The sequence below is a fragment of the Acomys russatus genome, chromosome 16 (assembly GCF_903995435.1).
Source record: "Acomys russatus chromosome 16, mAcoRus1.1, whole genome shotgun sequence".
NCBI classification, from domain to species: Eukaryota; Metazoa; Chordata; class Mammalia; order Rodentia; family Muridae; genus Acomys; species Acomys russatus.
The window spans coordinates 19,786,688-19,808,006 of record NC_067152.1 but is presented as its reverse complement, the minus strand read 5'-3'; the positions used below and the strand labels follow the sequence as shown (position 1 = coordinate 19,808,006).

The window sequence follows — 21,319 nt, the reverse complement described above, 5'->3', positions numbered from 1 at the left end:
GTTTTCTTTTTCTGTAGAATCAGAGCCACCAAATAACCTATATAGGCACAGTCTACTAAGGAAATGATTCTCAAATAATTTTTAAAAGAACACACACAATAAACAACTTCTACTTAGAAACGTCATGTGTAGTTATGTGTATATGTGTGACATAAGTGTGTTTGTGTGACTGTGTGTGTATGTATATGTGCATGTATATGTGTGTACAGATGTGCTTGCCTGTGTATGTGTACGTAGAGGCCAGAGGCCTTTTATATTCCACTCTATTTTTTGAGACAAGGTCTCTCAATGAACCGTGAATTGGCCATTTCAGTTAAACTGACTGTGATCTGCCTGGCCTCATCGCTCGTGTGCTGGAGTTACAAGTACTGTAAACATTTCTCCCACTAAACCATCTCTCTAGCCTCTATGCAACACTTCTTAAAACCTGGCTTGTGACCAGAGTCAAAACCACTAATAAGTGTTTGGTGAGTCATTTTGTGTGTGTGTGTGTGTGTGTGTGTGTGTGTGTGTATGTGTGAGAAAATGACAAGGTAGAAAATGTGTTCCCAAATATCAGAGAGGGTAAAAAAAAATAACACACAAATGGAATGGTGCAGATGGGTAAAAGACTGCAGAGGAGGAAGAGTGGCAGAGCTCGAACAGTCCAGCTCTGGAGAAGGATCCGCCAAGAATAACAAATGTCTATAATTTCAGCCCTAGCTGGTTTTTTTTTTTTTCATACAAGTGCTTTTCACGTCTCTTGAGTTCACAACAACGAAATCACCTTCAAACACAATCTCCTATGTGTGTGCATTTCCCCCAATTCTAATTTCCTAGCCAACAGTAAAAGGTAGTGAAATAGAAATAAGTCAGCAAGAGAAATCCCAGACTCTGTCAATGAGCAGACCCCAAAGGCACTATGCCCTTCACAAATTAAGGAGGTGCTCCTGGCAGGAGGAGAGGGTGGGGCCGACTCTGGTATAAGACTCACAAAGCAGAGCTCAGCATTTCCAGGCAGAAGGGAGGGACCTTAGCCAGCGAGATGCCCCTCAGAAGATTAATTATTGATTTTCTTATAAATCATCTAAGGTGATTGTTTGTTTTCCCTCCCCGGATGATAAACGTCTGGTTTTACCTTTGTTAAAATAAATTCCTTCTACTTCAGGGTGGTTAAATGAAGACCAGGAGAAGGGTCTCAAAGGAAGGGTTTTCCAATATGGTAGGCAGGGGAGTCAACTGTGTTTTGACCTTTATGGGGTACCAAGGAATGGGATCTCAAGCAACTCCTGGGGTCCTGAAGGGCTCTCATAGGTCCAAGCTTGACAAACAGGGCTCTGGTGTGCCTTACCCTTCTCTCTCCTCCCTCTGCCTTGCTAAACACTTAATTACATTCCTGAAGCTAGCCTCCAAGGTGTATTCCCTTATTTGGCCACCCCCTCCACCCCTCCGGCCATCAAAATACCCCTTTTGGCTCACGTAATTAACATGCCCAATTAAAATTCAACACCTCATTCTAACTCAGCATTTCCTCCTTTCACTTTATAAACTGCCTTTATGTGATCCAAGTCTGTCTCCTTTCTACCCAGAGGCAGTCCTTTGTCCCTCAGGGAACTATCACTTCCCCAGCTTTCCCTTGTTACTTTTCTCTTCTCCTCTTATTCCCTGTTCTTTGTCCCTCTGGGGCAAATACATATTCTTTGTGCTGAAAACAGGGTGAGGTCTTAGGGTGTCTTGTGATTCGGGTCCTTTCAGGCTCTACAGTTGTGAGATGCATTTTAGGAAGGAAAACACCTGCAAATTTTACGAAGGAAGAATTCCATTATTTGGACATAATTCTGTCAGGAGTAGTTTTTGAGGTCTGTGATTACATCACAGAGCCTAAGATCCAGAAGAAGACCAGCTTTGACAATGAGCATCGCTTATTATCACGGAAGCAGCATGGCGGCTTACCTTCCTGCCCCCAGTGTTGATGCGCAGAGGCGTCAGAAAGGGGTCGAAGATCATGTGACTGGTCTCTATGTTGACTGGCGACTGCCGCTTCCCCACAGAGCAGAGATTCCAAGCTGAGTTCACCAATCCCCAGAAAGAAGGAACTAGGAGAAAAATAAAAGCAGAATTAGGCTGGGTGGAAGGGTGGGAAAACAATAGATTAAGAGAAAACCTAAGTTACAAGACGGTGAAATGCAGAATGACAAGTAACATTCCAACTTATGGAGATCTCTAAGGTGTTGCTATGGTGTTTTCCGAGGCCTCAATCTCGGTCATTTTGTCCAATATATTTATGGTCTCTGAAGGTCAGATTTTCTTACTTCATGCACAGCCATCATGTAGCCTCTTTATTGGGCTCGTGCTTTTGTACTAGCATTGTCTTTTAAACTATATCCTCTTTGCAACATGCTCAAAGAACACCAAGTATTTAACAACTCCAGAGTGGATGCTCTGTTCCCCTCCCCCCCCCACTCCCCTCAACAGCAAAGATGTGAGAACCAACATTGTCCAATCCTGAAGGTATCTGAAGATTTTCAAAGTAAGTGTTATTTGGCATATACAAGGTGTTTTTCCATGGTTTGTCAAGACCAAACAGAAGGAATGGTTTGTTTTTATGACCCACCAATCAAAACTAGACAGGATCTCGGCAACCTGAATCTATCTTTGTTTGGTTCGGCATTGTGTGATTAACCTAATGTTCCAGCAACTGAAGAATGTGATCATTTGAGAGACAGGAAAAAAAGATCACACTGAGTTTTGACTGCAGAGATCCAAGGAAAACTGTCAGCTCAACCTCAGTATTGCAGTAAAATACCTATTAGTATAATTTTAACAGAGTTTCCCAGCCTGTTTGCTTGTATTTAGCAGATAGTGGAGTAATTGGAAGAGTTAACACTTAGAGTTTATGTTCATGAAGAAACTATACCTTTAGAATTTAGTGCCCCATCAGTATTTCCACTGATGTGTAGAAGTCATATGTCTCTCATTTTTTTCCTTGTATTTGACCATTCACCTACTAATACACCCACAACATACATGGTGTGCTCCCTCCTTTGTGTTCTTCCCTTGGTTAGGTTGAATATCAAGAAGAGAGGATAAGAATACTGAGGACTAAGGGGAAAGATTAATCAGAGGGTGCTGCTGCGAGACTATCAATGATGGGAATCTAGCTCTGCCTTGGGGGAGTAGAACCAGACAGGGATTATTTATGAACACTACAAACATGCCATAATCCCCTTCCCTGCAGCTGCCATCTCAAAAACTAAAGTTGAACGCAGCCATTAACTTACACCAGCCATTGTACCTTCCCATACTATAATGGCTAAAAACCAAAGCTGGAGAGAAATCTGGGAAACACCTGCCATAGAGTTATATAACTCTGAACAATTGTGATCAACGGGATATTGCGTCTCACTCAAACCTCAAATTTGATGACCTTATTATTAGTTCTAATCAGCACTGGGAAGAAGCAAATCCCCAGACAAATACTATAACACCACGGTGTGATAGGATTCATATCTAATTTATCTTAGTCCATTCCAAAGGGCTCCTGGAGGCTTTGCTCCCTTTAGGGTAAGGAGTTTGTCTTGGCTTCCCCAACATGAGCAATCTTCAATATGGCAGCAATGGCCAGAGGGAGAAAGAGAAAGATGAGAAGAAGGAAGACAAGCAAGAGTAGAAGCAAGAAAACTTACTCATGGACTTGTGCTTCCTTGATACTCCCATTTCTTACTGTGTCTACTATGTTATCACTGGAAATTGCTAACCGTGCTTACAAGACACCCCATCACAGCAAATCTGTAACATTTAATTATGTTCCTGAATTAAAAATTCACTTCTCATCTTTAATGTTTCTCAAACCTTGACTGTGGGAATTGTATTGTAGATATTGGGGCTGGGAATGTAAGCAGCAGTTTTTCTCTACATTTTGACCAGCTTTTTGTTTTTACAATTACATTTTTGTAATGGTCTACATTTGCTGCAAAGAGAAGCCTCTTCGATGAGATAGCAAAGCTGTACTTCTCTGTGATATTTAGAATGACGTTAGGAATTGCCACAGTTAGTGAAGCAGAAACAGTAAGTTGTTCCCTATGATTCGTGATCTCACTAGCCGTGGATAGTTGGCTAGGTTTCCATTATTGGTCATGACTTCCCTCGTGCTGCACAGCTGTTGGATATCGCAAAGATAAAGGTGCTACTAATTCGCCTTTACAAATGTCTTGCCTGCTGGTAATTGCTGTAGTTCATAGGCATCACATTTGGGTAGGAAGCATTGATTGCCTTCCTCCCTTGACAGCTTGCATAGCGCCTTCTGGTACCATGAGAGAGAATCTTTGGGGAAAGGGCTTTTAGATTCCCTCCAGCTCAAACCCTCAGGAACAGGTGTCCAAGTGCATGATGCCTTCCACAATAGGGACCTACCTTCAACTTCTGGGAGGCAAGCAAGGGCAATACCAATAACATATTCCTCTGACCAACAACTTGAATGGAGGTTTCTCATGGCTGGCAATTGGGTTTCTGCCTGATAGTCCATGCCTTTTGGGGAAATATTATCTCTCCAAATGTCTCAACTCTGATGAAACCACACACACACACACACACACACACACACACACACACACACACACACACTGAGAGAGAGAGAGAGAGAGAGAGAGAGAGAGAGAGAGAGAGAGAGAGAGAGAAGCAGACACAGAGAGACAGAGAAACAGAGACATACAGAGAAAGGTGTAGAGTAAACACATATGTGTGTATACACACATTTATATGTATTACATGCAATTTTAAATAAACATAAAACAATTTGATCCCCTATGGCTTTTTCAAACATCTTCAGTGTTGTTTATCCTTTCCCCTTCCCAACTAAAGGTACCCTTTTCCATTTTACCTTTCTTATCTCCTGTATCTCGATATACTCTTCACTAGATTTCCCCACCTGGGTCCCATATTACCTTCCCAGTTTCTGTGGTTCCTCCAGCTTATATAGTCTTTTGTAATCAAGGCATACATTTATGGTGCGTGTGTGTGTGTGTGTGTGTGTGTGTGTGTGTGTGTGTGTGTGTTCTTTTCTGTTAGGCAGATGAGCAGCTGCATGATAAACACAGTTACAGCTGGTGCACATTGCATTTCATCTACTCCCATGAAAATCATTAACAAAAATAATTCTGACCCCATAAACTGGTTGTAAGGCTGCCTTTGTATGCCACCATCAGTGAAGCAGATGCTGCCAGGCCTTGCTAATAAACTCCATATCCCAAAAAGTCCCCCCACAAAAACACAAACAGCAAAAACTTTATGTGAACATCTGCCTTTGCTTTTACTGGGTCTGGGATTCTTTATGACAGTTTCAGGGTTTTATATCCCCTCTTCACCATCAAAGTTTCTGCCTCTCATTCTCACCACCTGCTTAGGACTCAGAGAGTCACTAAGAAACTCTGTCCTTTGCTCACCAAGCCCCTCATCGCCTCAGCACCTCAAGGGGTACTGAGTTTACTCACAACTGAATGGCTGGTCTTTAAATCAGCCATGATTGTTTTTCAGAATCAGAAGTCACCTAATAGATCACGTTACCTAGATGCACTGATGGCATGGAAGCCGCAGAGCAGAGGGCAAAGTGCCCCACCTACAACCACTCTGCCGGCAGAGGCCAGGAAGCACAGAGAAAAGACCACAGCCAGACTATCCTTCCACAAATGCTCAGCTTATCAAAAATATTTCTTTCTACAAGGCTTCAGCCAGAAGAAGTGGATCATACCCAAAGAAGTTCAGGGCTAATTGTTGCCCTGACCCTTACAAGGCCTGTGCTTCCATATCTCTTTTGGTAAAACAAGAATAACATCAGTGTCTATTTTGCAGTTTAAACAAATTTCAAAGGCAAAAGTCTAAATGAAACTACTTCAAAATTCAGGTTATGTCAGATAAAGGCAGGATTTGAAAGCAACTGAACACCTTTGAGATAACAGAGACAGAATGGTCTAGGAGAAAGAGAAAACATAAGTCGAGGTCAGGGGAGGTGATGTGCTTTTGGATTCTTCAGAGCCCCAGGAAGATGTGATGGAAAATGCTTTTGCAGAATGCTGCTCCAGAGGCTGGAGAGATGGCTCACACTGTGGTTTAGAGGACAAGTGTTTGGTTCTCAGTGCCTATGTTGCTCCTAATTGTCTGTAACTCAAAAGATACCCTCTTATGGATTCTGAGGATACTGCATTTAAAAGCACAATCTCTCTCTCTCTCTCTCTCTCTCTCTCTCTCTCTCTCTCTCTCTCTCTCTCTCATCACACACACACACACACACACACACACACACACACACACACACACACACTAAATATAAAAGCTTAGGTTGCTTCAGTTAAAGTGCTCTTGTGATGGATGGACTAGACCAGATTTTGGTTCCCATAAAAGAAGAGGTCAATGTTTGGTACTAGAAGCAATAGGAATGCTGAGGAAGAAATCGAGTGTGGAAACCACTCCAGGAACCTGGAGTGACAGATGGACAAGGAAGAGACCTTTGAAAAGCAATGCAAGGGAAATACTTAAGGATGGAGGCTTGGGAGATGGGACAACAAGAAGTGTATGCTAACTGAAGCTTGGGAGTGAACTGGCTGGTTTTAAGTGTGCAGAACTAGGTCACAGCTATAAGCTAGAACGTAAGATCAAGGCTTAAGCAGAGTTCTAAGTGATGTGCAAGTTTCTAGCCATCTTCTTTAGCCACACTCTTCCAGTTTATAGACACCCATGTCACCTTCAGAAGCAGAGATGGAGTTGTAGAGTGTGGAGGCATTGCTCCTATTTTTCAGATTTTGAAATCCTGTTAAATTCCTTGATTCTTAGTCACCATGGCTATGTCAATAAACTGAATTTTAAACTTTCTTTCTTCTTGATAAGAAGATAGTGACTTATCTGCTACTGCTGTCTTTTTTCCAGCTTGACCAATATAGTTTATTGTGGGAAAATGTAAATGAAATGAAATTGAGTGAGAACCATTTTAATTAATTAATAGTCAACTAGTTTGAAACTGTTGGAATTCCATCATCCTTGGCATCTTTCATGCACTCTTCTAATTTACATATAAACTAGAACACACAACAGACCTGAATATCTTTGCAAATTAATTTTCACAGAGACTAAACCGAGGAACTTAGCTTCTGCATCACAACTATGTATTTATCTTGCCAAAATATTTTCCCCGGGGCAATACTTTCATTCTTACATGAACTACAAACCCCCAATGGTCTCTTGGATCTGTGTGCAGTGAGCTATGGAAAATGTGGAGTTGCTTTGACTTCAAATGCTTAAATCGTGAACCTTGGCAAGATCGAGGCAAAACCTATCAGCATCTGTTCAAACCACCAAAACAATAAAGATCCAGTTTAACCTGTTAGTGTCGCTTGACAACTTCCACACAGACATATTGAATATCCATTTTATCAAAACAAAGGTAGACTGGAACCCAGTGTAATCAACAGAGAGACTCCATCCAGCAACTTATGGGAGCTGATACAGAGACCCACAGCCAAGCAGCTGATGCAGAGACCTATAGCCAAGCATTAGGCAGAGCTGGGGGAGTCCTGTGGAAAAGGAGCAGGAAGAATTAAATGAGGCAGAGTAGTCAAGGGCACAACAAGAACACCACCCACAGAATCAGCTAACCAGGGCTCATGGGGGTTCACAGGGCTGAACTCAAAGTCAGGGATCCTGTATGGGTCTGACCTAAGTCTTTGGCATATATGTCTGGTTGTATAGCTTAATATTGTTGTGGGAATCCTAACAGTGGGGAAGGGGGTTGTTTCTGACTTTTTTTTTGGCCTGCTTTTGGGACCTTTTACTTTCTACCGGGTTGCCTCATCCAGCCTTAAAATGAGGGAAAATTCCTAATCTTATTGCAACTTGTTATATCGTGTTTGATTGATATCCCTGGGATACCTACCTTTTTCTGAAAGGAAACAGAAGAGGAGTGGATCTGGCACAGGTGTGGGGAGTGGCTGGGAGGACAGAAGGAGGAGAAAGCTGGGATTACACACACACACACACACACACACACACACACCAGAATCCATTCTGAATATGAAAGTTTAAATTTGCCTTGATGGGGTATCCTAAAGAGGATACTCCAAGTCCATGCCATCCTGCTTATGGATGTGTCCAGATTCAGCAGAATTTGTAGAGAGGATGCTGTTATGGGCAGAATGTTCGGCACTTTGAGTTAACTTATACCATTCTGAAACACTTGCTAAACCTTAAAGAACCAAGATAAACTGAATTGAAAAGTCCTGACCGCAAGTCTATGACATTTCAGATATTTGGCTTGACACTGACAATTCACTGAACAAATATTTGCTGAAGAACTACCATGTGCCACACTGTGTCTTCATTTCTGGCTTGTTGGGAGGGGATGAAACAGATACGGCCCTGGTATTATGAGTCCTTTAGTATAGTAGGGAGTAGAAGTGATAGATTTTGATGTGTTTACCTATGCAATTAAGAGATACCTGAGCTGGTAGTGAGTTATGGAATAAAGGTGCAGTGGGAGACATAGTCTAAACCATAGTCAAGGATGAAAATGATATATACCAGACTTTGGAAACAATAAATGGGGAAGAACATCTCTGGGACAATCTGGAGACCTACAATGGGGTAGGCTCCTGGGATGATAGGGGGGTGACTACAGCCAAGATTCCTATCTGCTTGGGATATAGAGACTGAAGTGGCCACTTCATATACCCAGGCAGGATTTCCAGTAAAGGGGGGGGGGAGGGGTGGACACAAAGCCACTCACAAAACTTTTAACCCCAAATTACCCTGCCAACAAGGTATGCAGGGAAGGGGGAAACAATAACTAGCCCAACTTGAGACCCACTCCATGGGAAGAAGCTAACCTCAGACACTATTAATGACACTCTGCTATGTTTGCATACAGGAAGCTAGCATAATTGCCCTCTGAGAGGCTCCACCCAGTAGTGTCTACAAACAGATGAAGAGACTCACAGTCAAACATTAGGTGGAGCTTGTGGGATCCTGTAGGAGAGTTGGGGGAAGTATAGAGAGACCTAGAGAGGACACGAACTCAACAAGAAGACCAACAGAGTCAACTAACCAAGGACCATGGGTACTCACAGAGACTGAACTACTAGGCAAAGAGCATGTGTTGACTGGACCCAGGTCTCCTACACATATGTAGCTGATGGGCAGGTTGGCCTTCATGAGGGTCCTGTAGCAATTAGAGCGGGGACTGTCTCTGACATGGACTCTGTTGCCTGCTTTTGGATCACTCTCCCCTAGCTGGGCTACCTTGTTGGGCCTAGGTGGAAGAGAATGCATTTAGTCCTGATGTGACTTGATGTGCTGGGACAGGTTGGTGGTGGGGAGGGCTCCATTTTTCTGAGGAGAAGGAGAGGAAGGAAAAGGGGAAGAGAGTGGGAAGGTGGGACCAGAAGAGAGGAGGCAGGGGGCTGCAATAGGCATGTACAGTGAATTAATTAAATATACAACTAATTAATTAACTAATGAGACTATCGTTTTAAGAAAAAAAAAAAAAGGAAAAGAAAAAACTGGGATAACCGTTTCTGAAGAATTTCAGAGGAGGGCGTCCAAGACAAAAGATGAGAATGAGAGTTTTAGAGAGCTTTATGTGTGCAAGGGACAGAGGAAAGCATGTGACTTGGACTTGGTAGCCCATATGAGAAAAAAAGAGAGACAATACAGGGCTGGTCAGGCTTGAAGAACAGATGACTGGGGACTCTTCAGGCCCGAATAAGGAGTTTGAATCTTACCCTTATGGGACAGGCACTCAGCAAGAGACAAGGGAGTACAATCTTATAGACTGATTTAGGCGTGAAAGCCATATAACTTCTTTGGCTGAAAGAAAGCCAAGAGTAAATGTAATTATCCTTGGGGTAGAATGAGAAGGAAAAAAAACTGGGTCCAAAGCAACAAGGACATAATTTTTTTCTTTTCTTTTGCATTCATTTAATCCTATCATGTAAGTGTGTTTAAATTCTATCTCAAAAGCAGAACTAATTGAAGGTTTTAAAAGCTATTCCCTTCAACATATGTGTTGATAAAATAGCATTGTCTTCAGCTGCAGACAGTGCTTTACACAGCAGAATTTGGATTTGAAGCAAGGAAGAGACTCAGCTAAGACAATCTTATTTTTTTTTTCAAGTAATAAACTGAGCCCCCCCTCCCCCAACTTGTTGGCCAAAGGAAAGCAAATGCAATTTTGGGAGATGACTATTGGCACAAAACGTGATGAATTCAATCCTACAAATAAAGCCTTCTACGTCAATGGCGATCCCTTTGTCATGGTTAGGAAGCATATGGATACATTTTCAATAAGAACTCGTATCTCGCTCTTGTTCTTTGTCTCACTGGTGCTGATTTACTGCCCCTTCTATGGTTTCTGACTGTAATAAATCTGTGCTTTGAGTTGTTATCAGTGAGCATGTTCAAAATGCCCATTGTTTCAGGCCCTTTCCCCCCCTTCTGATTCCAGATTTATGTCATGGAGGGAACTGGCCTTGCAAATAACCCCTTTGCTTTCTCCATAGTCTGAGCTCTAGGTTCGTGGTACATGAGAGCTTCTCATTTTCTCACTTGGGGGATCCAAGAGGAGTTGCATATATCCTCTTTAACACATAATCATTAATTTGTGCATTCGGTGAGGAAATTAATGGGCCATCCCTAATGAATCAAGGATAGAAAGATAAATCGGATGCCCTCATTCCGATGGGAAGATAGACAAGCTAGTAAATAGTTACAACAAAGCACAGTAAGTGCTGTAATGGAGGCTTGTGCCCATTAAAGCCTAAATACACAGACTTAGAAGATTCATTTTCTTCTCTCACAGCAAACATAGCACCTTCTAGAAGACGAAATATAGCTAGTAAGTATGAAGTTTTCAGGCAAGCGCCAGCTTGATTTTTCCATGTTCTGAGATTGAAATATGTGCTATCCAGCAAGAGGGCCTTACCATTACATTCTGGGGGGTAACCAAGAATTATGGCAGTAGCTGTAATGTTCAGGGGTCTAACTGGCCCCATTGGCCACCAACTTGAAAAACTATAACTCATTCCTGGGGCTTTTTTTGGTATGAGGTGTCTACTTGGGGTATTGAGCCTACCGCAGCATTGTATGAGTAACTCTAGTAAATCTCTTCTTGTGTTTTCATAATTTAAATTTTAATTTTATGTATTTTCCTTAGTTAGTTACATACTCATTCATTTTACATCCCGACCATAGCCCCTTTCTCCTCTCCTCCCAGTCACACCCTCCCTCCCCCATTCCTCAGAAAAGAGACACCCCTCCTTATCCACCCCAGTTCATCAAGTCACATCAGGACCGATCCTGTCCTCTTCCTCTGTGGCCTAGAGAGGCAGCCCTGCCAGGGGGGAATGATTGAAAAGCAGGCAATAGAGTCCATGTCAGAGACAGCCCCTTCCCCCTTTACTAGGGGACCCACATGAAGACTGAGCTGCCACTCAGCTACATCTGTGTAGGGGCCCTAGATGCAGTCTATGCACTGTCCTTGGTTGGTGCTTCAGCCTCTGCAAGGCCCCTGGGCCCTGGTTAGTTGGCTCTTTTGGTCTTTTATGGAGCTCCTGTCACCTCTAGGTTCTTCTATCCTTGCCCCCACTCTTCCACAAGACTCTCTAAGCTTCACCCAATGTTTGTCTATGAATCTCAGCATCTGTTTAGATCCACTACAGGGTGGAGCATTTCAGAAGACAGCTATGCTAGGCTGCCATCTGCAAGCACAACAGAGTAATCCTCTTTTATATGTGCATATATTTTAGGAGCTTGCATAGTAGTAGGCTTCCATAGGTCTTTTTAAAAAGCCATTAGTGTTAGTTGCCCTTTATAGTCCCTCCTTTATGCAGCCCTCACACCCCTACCCAATTTAACTCCCATTCAACTGTTCCCTTTTAACTCTTTATGCCATTGTGTTCGATCTCTGCTCCCTGGAAAGCCCCTCCACTCAAGACACGCTGTATAAAATTCTCAAATATATCAACAAAGCTATTGTTTCCAAAAGATACAGAGAGGGAAACAAACCAACTAGAGGAACACTTTCCTCTAGCACTACACATTTCTTACAGAGGGACTTTGTTGTAAGACCTAAAGTTCTCAGAACTATTTGAAACACTGATGCATATCTTTAGACAGAGGGACATTGCAGTGCTAACAGCTGACATGGAGCACCAATGGAATCACAATGCCCATTAAATTGGTAGCATCTAAGCCATGGGATCTTCTGACTCACCCAACTTTAGAGAGTTACGATAATAGAGGAAAAATATTAGCCATTCCCTCACAATGGAACCATGACTTTGTGGCTAAAATTCTACCAGTCTTTAAAACAGTGTGGTAACTACTTAACAGAGTCTTTGGGAAGACTGAGATTGTATCAATAAAAAGGCCAAACCCACTACTGCTTCTACAGCAACTATTTAGTAAATTATGGAAGAGGGGCGGAGGGAAGGAATACTGGGAAATCAGAACATTGATTCCACTTTCATAGTGCTCTTTTTTTTTTTTTTTTTTTTTTTGGTTTTTCGAGACAGGGTTTCTCTGTGTAGCCTTGGCCATCCTGGACTCACTTTGTAGACCAGGCTGGCCTTGAACTCACAGAGATCTGCCTGCCTCTGCATAGTGCTCTTATGGTAGGAAGAATCCTGGTTTAAAAATCTAAGCAGGTTAAGAGCGCTCTTCCAAAGGTCCTGAGTTCAATTCCCAGCAACCACATGGTGGCTCACAACCATCTATAATGTGATCTGATACAGTCTTCTGCAGATAAAGTACTCATATACAATAAATAAATAAATTAAAAAAAATCTAAGCAGGAGGGTTAAGAAAAAAGGCAGCTTTCAGATGCTCACCTAATCTAGCTTAATTTCAAAGGAAGTTCTGAAGGGAATACAGGCAATATGTTGCCTCCTTAATGCCATAGTTTCAATGTCTAGATGGATGCAGAGGGTGAGCAATGACATGGGTGTCCAAGAGGATTTTAATGCAGAGTAAAAATCATCTTGGTTTAGCATTTTAAAGTTGTTAGAGTACATGCTTGTACAACAGCTTTCCTTTCCCATTTGTACTTGACTCCAGTGTCTTAACTGGCGGCATCCCTGAAAATACATCACCTGAGATTGAAGAGAAACAAAGGGAGAGGAAGCTGTCATCTGCTGACAAACACCGTTTAGTTAGTTCTGTGCTAGAAACCTGGCATATCTTGCTTAATCCTCCCCTGAATTATGTGAGATAATGCAAAAATTATTTCCTATAAAATGGGGGAGATTCTCAGAGGTGGAGCGGCTCTTCTGAGATCAGTTGGTTTATTTTATTTTATATTTTAGGTACTGGATATTTAACTCAGGGCTTCACACATATCAGGAAAATGCTCTACTACTGAGCCACAGTCCCAACCCAAGGTGACTAGAAAGGGGATTATCAGAGGAGAGTGAAAGCTTGTGAAGGAGGAGAAAGAGGAAAAAGATAAAAGTAATGGAATATATGTGACATAAAGGAAGAAGGGGGCAGTGTATGAGGGAGGGCAATGAGTAAGAACAAAGTCTAATTGCATACATGTTTGTAATTCCATAATGAACTTCATTAACTTATATGCTAACTTAATTTTTTAAAAAGTCAAAGTAATGGCTATGTGGTAATATGAGAAGCTGCGGGAAAACTCATCGGAACTGACAGGTGGTCATCTTCCTTTTAGTAGTGACCTGCACGGGTAGTGATTCAGGTGGCATTCATCTTATTCACTCTGTATATACAAACACCTAAATGCACATAAACACAGTCTTAAAGGGCTTTCTTGTCTAAAGTAACATTATCCCATCAGTGTTGCTCCACATTAATGCTAATAGAGCTGGTCCTTGTATTTAAGGCTAGCAAGAACATCCATCATTTGAGGAGTCTTTACATCTCTCCACCATTCCCTCAATGACAGACATTAAGGTTGATTCTATCTCATCTTAGCATTCTGGCCAATGCTGTGATAAAGAGCCTCAAGCATATCCTTCTTTTGTAGTGGTGCTTTCATTTCACTAGAAAAGATTTTTAAAGGTAGTATTGTTCTGTCAAGGTTCACACACAACGTGTTTTAATGGACGCTGCCAGGGCACATTAGAGAGCTCTGGCCTTATCTGTGACTATACACTAGTCTGTATAATGCGTCCATTTCCTCACTATCTCCATAGCCCTCCATGGATGCTAGTCACTATTTATTTTTGGTAATAAGACAGTAAAAGTGGAATCTCATTGACTTAATTTGCATCCTTTAACTACTACTGAGGCCAAGTATCTTCTCATGTGTCCAGTGGCTATTTGCAATTCTCTTCTGATCCTATCCCTCACAACTTTTTCTCTGGGTCATTTGGTTTTTCTATCAGTTTTTAGCTTTCATTTGTATTGTGGAGCCATGGACCCTCGTCATGTACTCTAAATGTTTTTTTTTTTTCTATTCTGTTATTTGGCTGTTAATTTTTCTTTTGATATTTTGTTATGTAGGTAGATTTTTATATATTGGGTTTATTGATTTGGGTTTTCTCTCTTATCTAAGATGTCCTGTTCAACTCTAGATTGTATTACAAAATTTCTTACATGTTTATAAAATACTTTTATTAGCACACTAATTACAATCTGATTGTAAAATATATCAGGGGCCAGCGCCACTGGTATTTCAGGTAACAGATGTCTACAGTGTTTTCACTGGATAATGTCTATGCTGGCTAGTCTTTTGTCGATTTGACAGAAGGTAGGTTCATTTGGGAAGAGGGGACCTCAGCTGAGGAAATATCCCCCCATTGGATTGTAGGCAACTCTGGGGCAGCATTTTGTTGATTCATGATAGATGTGGGAGGGCCCAGGGGTAGTGGGTAGTGACACCTCTGGCAGCTAGTACTGGACTGTGTAAGAAATCAGGATGAGCAAGCCATGGGAAACAAGCCGGCAAGTTGTACTCCTCCCTGGTCTCTGTTTCAGTTCCTGCCTTGAGCTCTTGCCCTGAAGTCCCTTGATGATGAAGTGTGGTGTAGAACTGCAATCAGAAATAAACCCCGCCTTCCCTAAGTTGCTTTTTATCCCGGTGTTTTATCACAGTGATATAAAGTAGCTAAACAATGCCAGAAATATCTGTCTATCCGTCTATCTATCTGTCTATCTATCATCTATCTATCTATCTATCTATCTATCTATCTATCTATCATCTATGTATTTATCATGTGTATGCATATCTGGCATATCTGTATAACATGTGTGTGATGCATATGAGTATATGTGCACATGCATGAGGAAGTCAGAGTTAGACACTGGGCATTTCCTCAATCCTTCTCCACTTTTACATACTGCTGCAAGGTCTCTTGCTTACTTATTTGGCTACTCTACATAGTTACCTTGCTCTGCGGACCCCGCTGTCTCAACCTCATATGTGTTAGCATTATGGACAAACCACCATAGATGCCTGGCAATTGTGAGCACTGAGCATCTACGTTGTAATATTCACATTTGTGCTGCAAGCCATCTCCCAAGGCCACAGAAGCAGGTTATATATTATTTACTTTGGTATTTCTAGAATTTTCTATTTTTACAGTCTTCTGTCAGTGCTGTTTGAGTATAATAATATTATGTAATTTATTAGCTTAGTCTTCCTGATTGCTAAAGCTTTCCCGTATCCCCTGATAGCACTGTAGTACCCCAGACACCTGACCTCCAGGGAAATCTGGCAAGTTTAGTGATTGTAGGAGCCTTGAAGAGTTGCAGTGTTTGTGGGAACACCAAATGTATTAGGCCTATTTCTGTAATGCTGATAGAGGACAATGCCAGCTCCTTTCCTCAAAGGGCTCTCAAAGGCAAATTTACTCCTAGAGACATTGTCTGTTGCATAGAATGCACATCTGGAGGAACTTCAAGGCTGGCCCTTGGCAGATGATGCAGTGAGTTGGAGAGGACAACACTGGCATGAGGGGAGCTGAGCTCAGGTCCTGATTTATTGAGCACTAACCCCATGTCAGACACTGCCCTAAGTATTTTTAATCCATGTTCTCACTTAATAATATATAAGGTAGACTTTGTAGTTGCCTTGCTTCTTTCAGGTCCTATGGGAATCTGAGGCACAGAGATGTTAAGTATTTTCTTCAGTAGACACAGAAACTGGCAAGTGGCAGAGTCAAGATGCAAATCTGGCTCCTAACCCCTTGCTCGTATCTGCTGTGTAATGTCGCCTTTCTATCTTCCTGACTTGACTGGCATCATCTGACTTTATTTTAGCATCATTTGCCTAAAATATAAAATAGAACAGTTTAATAAATACTTTTATCTTTCAAGGTCATAGTAAAAGCCAAAACAATAAAACTAGCAACAGACGTATCTGGGAGACACAACCTCAGAACAACACATCTAGCCCTCTGGTTTTTATCATCTCTCTTTCCCAATGATCTCTGAGCCTTAGGTGCTAGAGTTGTACTATAGGTCTGTCAGTTGGAACTGGACTCTACAGTTCTGCATTTTGATTAGTTGCACTTCACTGAAATGCTCTCCATTTAGCAGGATGTTACACACACACAAAGTCTCACTTAACATGACTGCTTAAACATAAGATGAACAAGGACAACAACAATAAGCATGCAAACATGGACGGGGGAAAGACTTTGAGACCTCAGCCCTAAGCAAAGAATGACAGCCAAGTAAGGAATGCTGAGAGCAGGACAGAGTCTTCCCCAAGGAAGAGCAAACAATCAGTTGTCTATTCTCAAGTGATCACCTTGAAAACATACATACAAGTAACATACAGACAAAGCAGGTTATAGTTAGGAATCTAAATGTATATACATATACTTACATGCATGTTACAACAATTAATGAAAAAAGAGGCCGCAAATTTGAAAGAGAGCAAGAATGGGTACACAGGTGTAGGCTCAATTTTCTTAGCAAATATGCTTTATTACGAACTTATTAATTGAGAGTATCTCATTTATAACCCAACTAACCGAAACAATAGGAAAAGAGGATTAAAGAATAAAATAATGAAACTGTAAGTATATCAGTTCTGAGGAACGATTCTCCTGGTGTAATCAGCAGGATTTCTTCTGCTGGAACCTGGGGCAACCAGAACCTGGAACCTCAACTGGAGCCAGGAGCCCCAAAGTCTTCCCTTTTTAAAAAATAAATGTTATTAATTCATACATATTGCGTACATATTATCCCATCCCTTGTATTCTGCTATTCCTCCCTGCCTCCCATTTCCGAAGTCTTCACTTGAGTGGTTCTCTCTAGGAGTATCTTGAAGTGGAGCGATGACCAGGCAAAAGTATCCCAAGTCTCCAAAGGCCCCGCCTCTTGTTTTGGCTCATTTTTATACCTGCTCTCAGAATTTGTTCAAGGATGTTTTTCAGCCGGTAAATAACTAATCTGCCCCACATGGTGTTTGACTTCTAAGGGGATAAACATCACTTGCTCTTTCACAAGTCTTTTCTCATCCCGTACTTGTGATCTAAACAAAAAACACGTTTATCTCTCCTTCACATAGGAATGTGTGGAGAGAGGAAAATGAAGGGATGAAGCATGCAATCATATTATCATTTCAAAGAATTAAAAGGAATAATTAAAAGGAATAATTGGCAGCTGAAATCGTAGCCAGTTCAATCTACTGATTGTGTTGTGGGCTATACGGTGGAATGAAAAGACCATAGCTTTGCATAAAATTACTTATTGCCATGACCCAACAAGATGATATTGCTTGTGACATCCTTCTGTAAGAAGCTGAAGTTCAGAGAGTTGAGTAACTCATGGAAGAATATTGGGCCACTTTATAGCTAAACTGGGCAGTTCAAACCCAGGTTAAAATTTACATCCTCAAACTGCTCCCATGTGTTGCGTAGCCACAGTGTAGACTGAGCTGCCTCCTTTTTCTGTTCCACATTATTCTTTCTCAGAATCAAGGCCATTGAGAGTGGTCATTATAGAGTGGCATATCTAATTCCAGCCTGGGCTATATGGTGAGACTCTCAAGATAGTAAATCAGACTTAACGAATAAAAGGGAATCTTGACAAAAATAAATAACAAATAACTTTCAGTAAATCTGGTGCTATATTTTTGAGAATTTAGCAGGAGGGAGAGTAGGCATTACACTTCTGTGATTTTTGTCGCTGGGTTAAAGTTTAGCCTAACGATTGCGTTAAGCCTTATCAGATTACATTTTGTAATTTTTCTTGTCCTGTGTAATTACTAGTGCTTCAGATGAAATCTGAAATTACTTTATTGAGGCTGGGAGTCATAACCACAAAGGATAATATTTCAAGTGTGTTCATATGCTAGCTCATTAATTCATTAACTCCATCTACTCAACCTGAAGATGACTAGGCGATGCAACTGATAGCCAAACGCTGCACTCGATGTTTCCACAACAGCTGAAGCCCCTTGGCCTCTAGGAGTTCAGACTAGTAGCACTGAAGCCTTCTGGAGTGTGAGAAATAAATATCAGGTAAAAATAACAGAGCTGATGAAAATAGGTGATTTTCAGCCACTGGAGGCTGTAAAAGGTGAGTGTGAGAGAATATCAGGGAATGATTTCCTACAAAGCCAAACATCTGGCAAACTTTACAAATCATGCAAAATGCATGGTTGTCTTAGAATGCATGGCCCTTGATCTATTTGTGTCGGTAAATATTTCATTTCCTTCTCTTTTTAACTCTGGCACTCTCCAAGTGGGCATGTAAATTACATGTTCACATAAATGTCAAAATTGGGCAAATGATGAAAGGTTAAGATAACGCAAGTCTTACTGCCCAGATGTATGTGGAGCTGGACTGAGCCCAGCTTCACAGTCCTTTTCAGCAGTGAAGATTCCAGTTTTTGTAATTAGCTCCTGCATTCACATTTGTCCTACAGATGCCTCCAGCTGTTCCAGTCTCTCTGGAGATTGACATATATTTAGGTCATTTTTTTTTATCACTTGCAAAGATAACAGTCCTTAGCTATCTTCATGAGGCATCTGAAGATACAACCGTCATGCCATTATAGAGTCTTGGAGCACAAACAGATGTGTTCAGTCACTAAATTGGGGATCAAACCAAGAAACTGATCTGTTGATCTTTTATTACAGGCTGAACCGTTCAATAAGGATGTAATATGTTTTCTATTGAGGTGTAGTATTTAACTTGTCTTCATAACTTTATTATTTAATTATTATATAATCATATTTCATATTAGTCTGGGAGGAAATTGCAACCCTTGAGTGTGGATTTTTATCTTCTTCGATATCTTTTTGTTCTTGTTTTGAGACAAGGTCTGGCTCTGTTGTCCAGAATAGACTGGAATTGATTACACAGCCCATGTTCATCTTAAACTTGTGTCAATCTTCCTATTTTGGCAACTGTGCTGCTAGGACTATAAGCATGACCTGTCTACTGCTCTAGTAGGCAGCATGAATGTGGCAGAGTTGACTAAAAATGAGGTGGACTAAAGTCTCATGCAATAGCCAACTTTATTCAGAGCATCAGACAATATATACTCTAAGGGCTAAGAAGACTTACCCAAGTAAAGTATACAGATCACAAGGACAAGCCACACAAGACAAAACCATGTTTTTCTATAGAAGCCATATAAAGACACAATTGCAAGGTGATCATAAGGTAGTCATAATAACAGGTGGTCATGATAATCTTTTGAAATAAACACATGGTTATTGTTTTCTGGTATAGGCATTGCAGAACCATTTGTAGTTAAGATTACAGGTGGGGCATTGACCAATCCTTGAGAAATAGAGATTTAATCATAAATAGGAATGAACCTAGTTTGTCTTTACTATATGATGGCTTTCAAACCTAAGATGGAAGCAGGCTGATTCATCAAAATGCAGTCTCACCTTTCAGGGTGTAGGTCAAAACTCTTCAGAGAAGCTTTCTCTCTCTCTACCAGTTTATTTCCTATTCCTTCCAGTAGAATCACATGCCCAGCCCTACAACTCATGAGCATTTCCTCAATCACACAGTTTCACATTGTCCCGTGATTTTCTACATACTTTTCTCTCCAACTGGAATGTACAACATTCTTAACTATAGAACCTAGTATATAGAAGATAAAAGGACTGTATAACCTCAGAGGTCATTATATAATAAAGCTTAAAATGGGCTTTAAGATGAAATGCCTTTGTGGAAGAAGAGACAAAGAGTGCCGAATGGGCAGATTGTCATTGTTTTGAGCCTCTTGCTGTGTGAAAGGCACAGTGCTAGCTATTTATTCGCTCAGCATGTCTGATCATTGCCTCTGGGTGAGATGGGAAGAAAGGACTGATCCCAGGGACTTATTGTTTACCCACATTATAAAGTATTCATATAAAGGAACAGTATGGGTTTGATGGCATTTTGAGCAAGAAAAAAGAGTGGTGGACCCATCGTAATTCAACCCACTCACTCTCCATTCTGTCCTATGGTCAGTGTCATCCCAAATACAAAAACATTTCATTTGAAAACTCCCGAGTCAATCAACTCACTCACTGTCTTTCACGGGCCCAGGCCCTGAAATTACGTTCTGCCCTATACTGAAGTTCCTGGTTTTGAGGAAGGTAGGGAAGACTACTAAGGCATTTGCTAAGCAGTGAATACAGGGGTGAGACTTGCAGTGGACAGTAGGAATGTAGACAGAAGCGTTTCATGAGTAGGTTTGCAACCAGAACAGCATTTTGCATATGTTTATGTCAATGACACACTATTCACTGAGTTTTCAAAGCCAGCCCCTTATTTAAACCAGAAGGTTCTATATCCTCCTACATTCAATATTTAAACAACAGTAGAGTGAAAATATGAGAAAGAATTTACATAGCTGTTGACACTTATTATGCAGTTAGGCCTATAGGAATTGTGCCCACACTGAATATCTCTATCCGTAATAATATCTAAAGCCTTCTTGATTTTATTACCTATAATAATACAGTAACACAACTGTTCACATGATATTTATATTTTATTGGGTATGATAACAAAGTATATGTGAATGTACAGATACATTATATGAGCCCAGTTTATATAAGGAGTTGAGTGCATGAGCTTTCAGAATCTAATATGGGTCCTGGAACCAATCCTCTACATAGCCTGAGGACAACTGTACATGCCTGGGGAAGTCATTTGACCCATGCTTGTACTAAGCACAAAAGGTAGTTAAGCCTGTATTAAATGATCAGACCAGGGGTAAAAGAAAATCTAATGGTACCTCTCAAGAGAGAGGGAGAACTACTCGGATAGGGAAGAATATACCAACTGATTATTTAATACCAAATGGTCAACACTGGAATCATACATACAAATATCATTATACAGATGAGAGCAAGAAAGGACATATAAGAAAGTT

General features: G+C 41.1%; 1 protein-coding gene across 1 annotated transcript in view; it reads right to left on the bottom strand.

Moving 5' to 3' along the window:
• Positions 1 to 21,319, bottom strand: part of Ca10 (carbonic anhydrase 10) — a 508,465-nt gene that overhangs the window by 293,600 nt on the left and 193,546 nt on the right. The window contains exon 4 of the mRNA XM_051158295.1: positions 1,933 to 2,075. Within this exon, the coding sequence (XP_051014252.1) occupies positions 1,933 to 2,075 (143 nt within the window). The remainder of the gene's footprint in view (positions 1 to 1,932; positions 2,076 to 21,319) is intronic.